The 2,913-nt window shown below is 39.8% G+C and overlaps 1 protein-coding gene across 1 annotated transcript in view; it reads left to right on the forward strand.

The window, feature by feature from the left end:
• The first annotated feature begins 49 nt into the window (after positions 1–49).
• Positions 50–2,913, forward strand: part of LOC102195004 (NACHT, LRR and PYD domains-containing protein 3-like) — an 18,959-nt gene continuing 16,095 nt past the window's right edge. The window contains exons 1-4 of the mRNA XM_013916047.1: positions 50–151; positions 277–417; positions 533–676; positions 2,658–2,736. Of these exons, the coding sequence (XP_013771501.1) occupies positions 87–151; positions 277–417; positions 533–676; positions 2,658–2,736 (429 nt within the window). The 5' untranslated portion in view covers positions 50–86. The remainder of the gene's footprint in view (positions 152–276; positions 418–532; positions 677–2,657; positions 2,737–2,913) is intronic.

Below are 2,913 nucleotides of genomic sequence, written 5' to 3' on the forward strand. Positions count from 1 at the left end.
TCCATGTCGCAGCTCAGCACTCACATCACTGCTCCATCATTATTCACAGGAACCAACCTGGACCTCCACCCAGCTCTGTGTCCTTAATGAGTGACCACTCAAAACGTGACCCCATTGAATTTAAACACCAGCACGTGTCTGCTCCAGAGAGGTGAGCAGTTATTAACATGAACTATTTGAATGTCAGCAAGGTGTCTGATTTAAATGGTGATGCTCGTTGTATTTTGTTTGATTTTTTTATTAATCTTTCATGGTTTCATAAATGCATCTCTGTAGGAGACCACTGGCTAAAAGGACATACACAAAAAAACGAGGAACTAAATATAAACATGAGCCTGACCCCAGCTGTATGTCCTTAAGGAGTAAACAGTCAAAACGTGACCCCATTGAATTTCAACAGTCGCCTGCTGGAGAGAGGTGAGCTGTTAGTAATACTCTTTCATGTCCGTACAGTGTCTGATTTAAATGATGATGCTTATTTTATTTTTTATTTTTATAAATCCTTCATGGTTTCAAAAATGTATCTCTGTAGGAGACCATTGACTCAAACAACATGCAGGAGAAAACGAGGAACTAAACGTATAAATGAACCTGGACCCAGCTGTATGTCCTTAAGGAGTAAACAGTCAAAACGTGACCCCATTGAATTTAAACATCATGGGTCTGCAGCATACAGGTGAGCTGTTAGTAACATGAAGTCTTTGAGAGGTATCCTGATACATACTTAGTCATCCATTTAAGTTAATCCCAAAAAGATGATTCTGTTCATCTGGACGTTGTGTTTTCAGTGGTAGAAACATGTCACGCATCCAAGTGACACTTTTTGGATTTACTTTCTTGGATTATTGACCATGCATCAAGACATTTTAACCCACTTTGTCAAGTACTGGCTTAAGCTAATATGACTATGAGCAAACAGCACATAAGATGGTTGATTGCCTGAACCACCTGTTATTCAGCCTCAGATGCAGACAAAACAGGATTACTCCTAGAAGTCTTTAGATGAGCTCTTCAGTTAAGGGCCTTGGATGATGAATGTTTCAAAGAAACAAATTTTATCATTAATGTTCTAAAATCTGAAGAGGAGTGGATGCCACAGAGACTTACAATGCTTCTAGATGAGAATACTCCTCAAAGGGTGTTTGAATTCAGTAAGACAATCCAACTAGCACAGCATGAAAAGTCCAAGACTAACAAAGAAAGTTTTACTTAATTGTTGTTTACCAGAAACCACAATAAATTGAGTATTGCGAGACTTCCTGATCAATGGTTCTTGGTCAAGGGTCATGACATTTTGCATATAAATGATCAAGTAACTGACCTCAGAGCCCATTGTTCTTTCTGTGGACATTTCAGTCATTGCACAAAGGTATTGTTTATAAGGCTTAGGAAACCTGCAGTCAGCTGAGACTGAAGTATGAGTGACAAAATGTTTCTCCCATTGAAAATGCTACATCCAGGTGAACAAAATCAACTTTTTGGGATCTTTGAGGGGTAAATAACTACCTGATGTAGTTGAAAAGAAGACTGTAACTGGGTGTAAATTTACACAAATGTGAGCGTTCTAAAAAAAAAGTAACACATTTAACTCTGTCTCTTAAGCTGGATGTAAACAAAAAATAAATGTTCAAAGTTTTAGAACATGTTTGGTGCCATCTTTGAACATTTGAGCCTGCTGCCAATAGACTTACATTACATCATTGCCTGACTAGTTACAGAATCAACAACAATAAAACTAAATATCAAGTTCAATGCTGAGTTGCTGAAACGATGAATTTATGTTCATAACAATGATATACTCTCCACTTTCACTTGTTTTTCACTGAGATATCAGTTTTGTCAGTTGTTAGCTAACATTATGTTTTGTAAATCTATTGGCAGCAACCTACATGGTGACATCTTCTGTAACAGCAAAAGATGGCACTAAATAGTTCTAAATCTAGTGTTTCAAACAGTATTTAAATCTAGGACAGTATTTAGAGCAGGGCTCTGACAAAAAATAGTAGAGACGAAAAGCCCTGAGGAACTAAACATGAAAGAAATTAACTCCACAGAAAAATAAGCTTAATCATGGGCAAAACAAACTCAACAGGCACACAGGAATCACACAGGAGCTTATATTCAAAATATCAGCTGGATACACTACAAGCTCTAATTTGCTTTGCTCTTGGAATATAAGCCAGCAGATTGGCTACTTTTTTTCCTGGACTGGATGAACAGCTAAATATTGTTCAAGAGTTAAATTATATTGATGAGATGAATGGGCGACCGTGGCTCAGGGGGTTGGGAAGCGTATCTGTAACCGGAAGGTCGCCGGTTCGATCACCGGGCTCTCTGTCCTGGTCGTTGTGTCCTTGGGCAAGACACTCTGCCCTACAGCCTACTGGTGTTGGCTAGAGGGGCCGATGGCGCGATATAGCAGCCTCACTTCTGTCAGACTGCCCCAGGGCAGCTGTGGCTACAACCATAGCTTGCCTACACTAGTGTGTGAATGTGAGAGTGAATGAATAGTGGCATTGTAAAGCGCTTTGGGTGCCTTGAAAAGCGCTATATAAATCTAATCCATTATTATCACTAGAAGCATCTGTGTCTTTTCCTTTCCTTGTCTCTCTGGAGACAGATTTCATGGGGTCTAACTCTTCATGATTCCTCCACAGAGTGGATCAGGAGAGCTCAGAGGTTCCGAGGGGTCAGTCTGCCCAGCAGCATCAAATACAGCTGGGCTCCATATTTATGGTCTGTACATGTACAAAACTTTTGTCTGTGAAAGTTTTCAGTTATCCAGGTCATCGTAGTCAAAGGAGCTTGCAAAGAAAAGCATCTGGACTTCTTTAAGTTGCTTGAAGACGTTTCACCTCTCATCCGAGAAGCTTCTTCAGTTCTAAGGTCAAATGGTGGGGAGTCCCAGATATA

Source organism: Pundamilia nyererei, unplaced genomic scaffold (assembly GCF_000239375.1).
Source record: "Pundamilia nyererei isolate P.nyererei 1_Seehausen unplaced genomic scaffold, PunNye1.0 scaffold00439, whole genome shotgun sequence".
Taxonomy (NCBI): Eukaryota; Metazoa; Chordata; class Actinopteri; order Cichliformes; family Cichlidae; genus Pundamilia; species Pundamilia nyererei.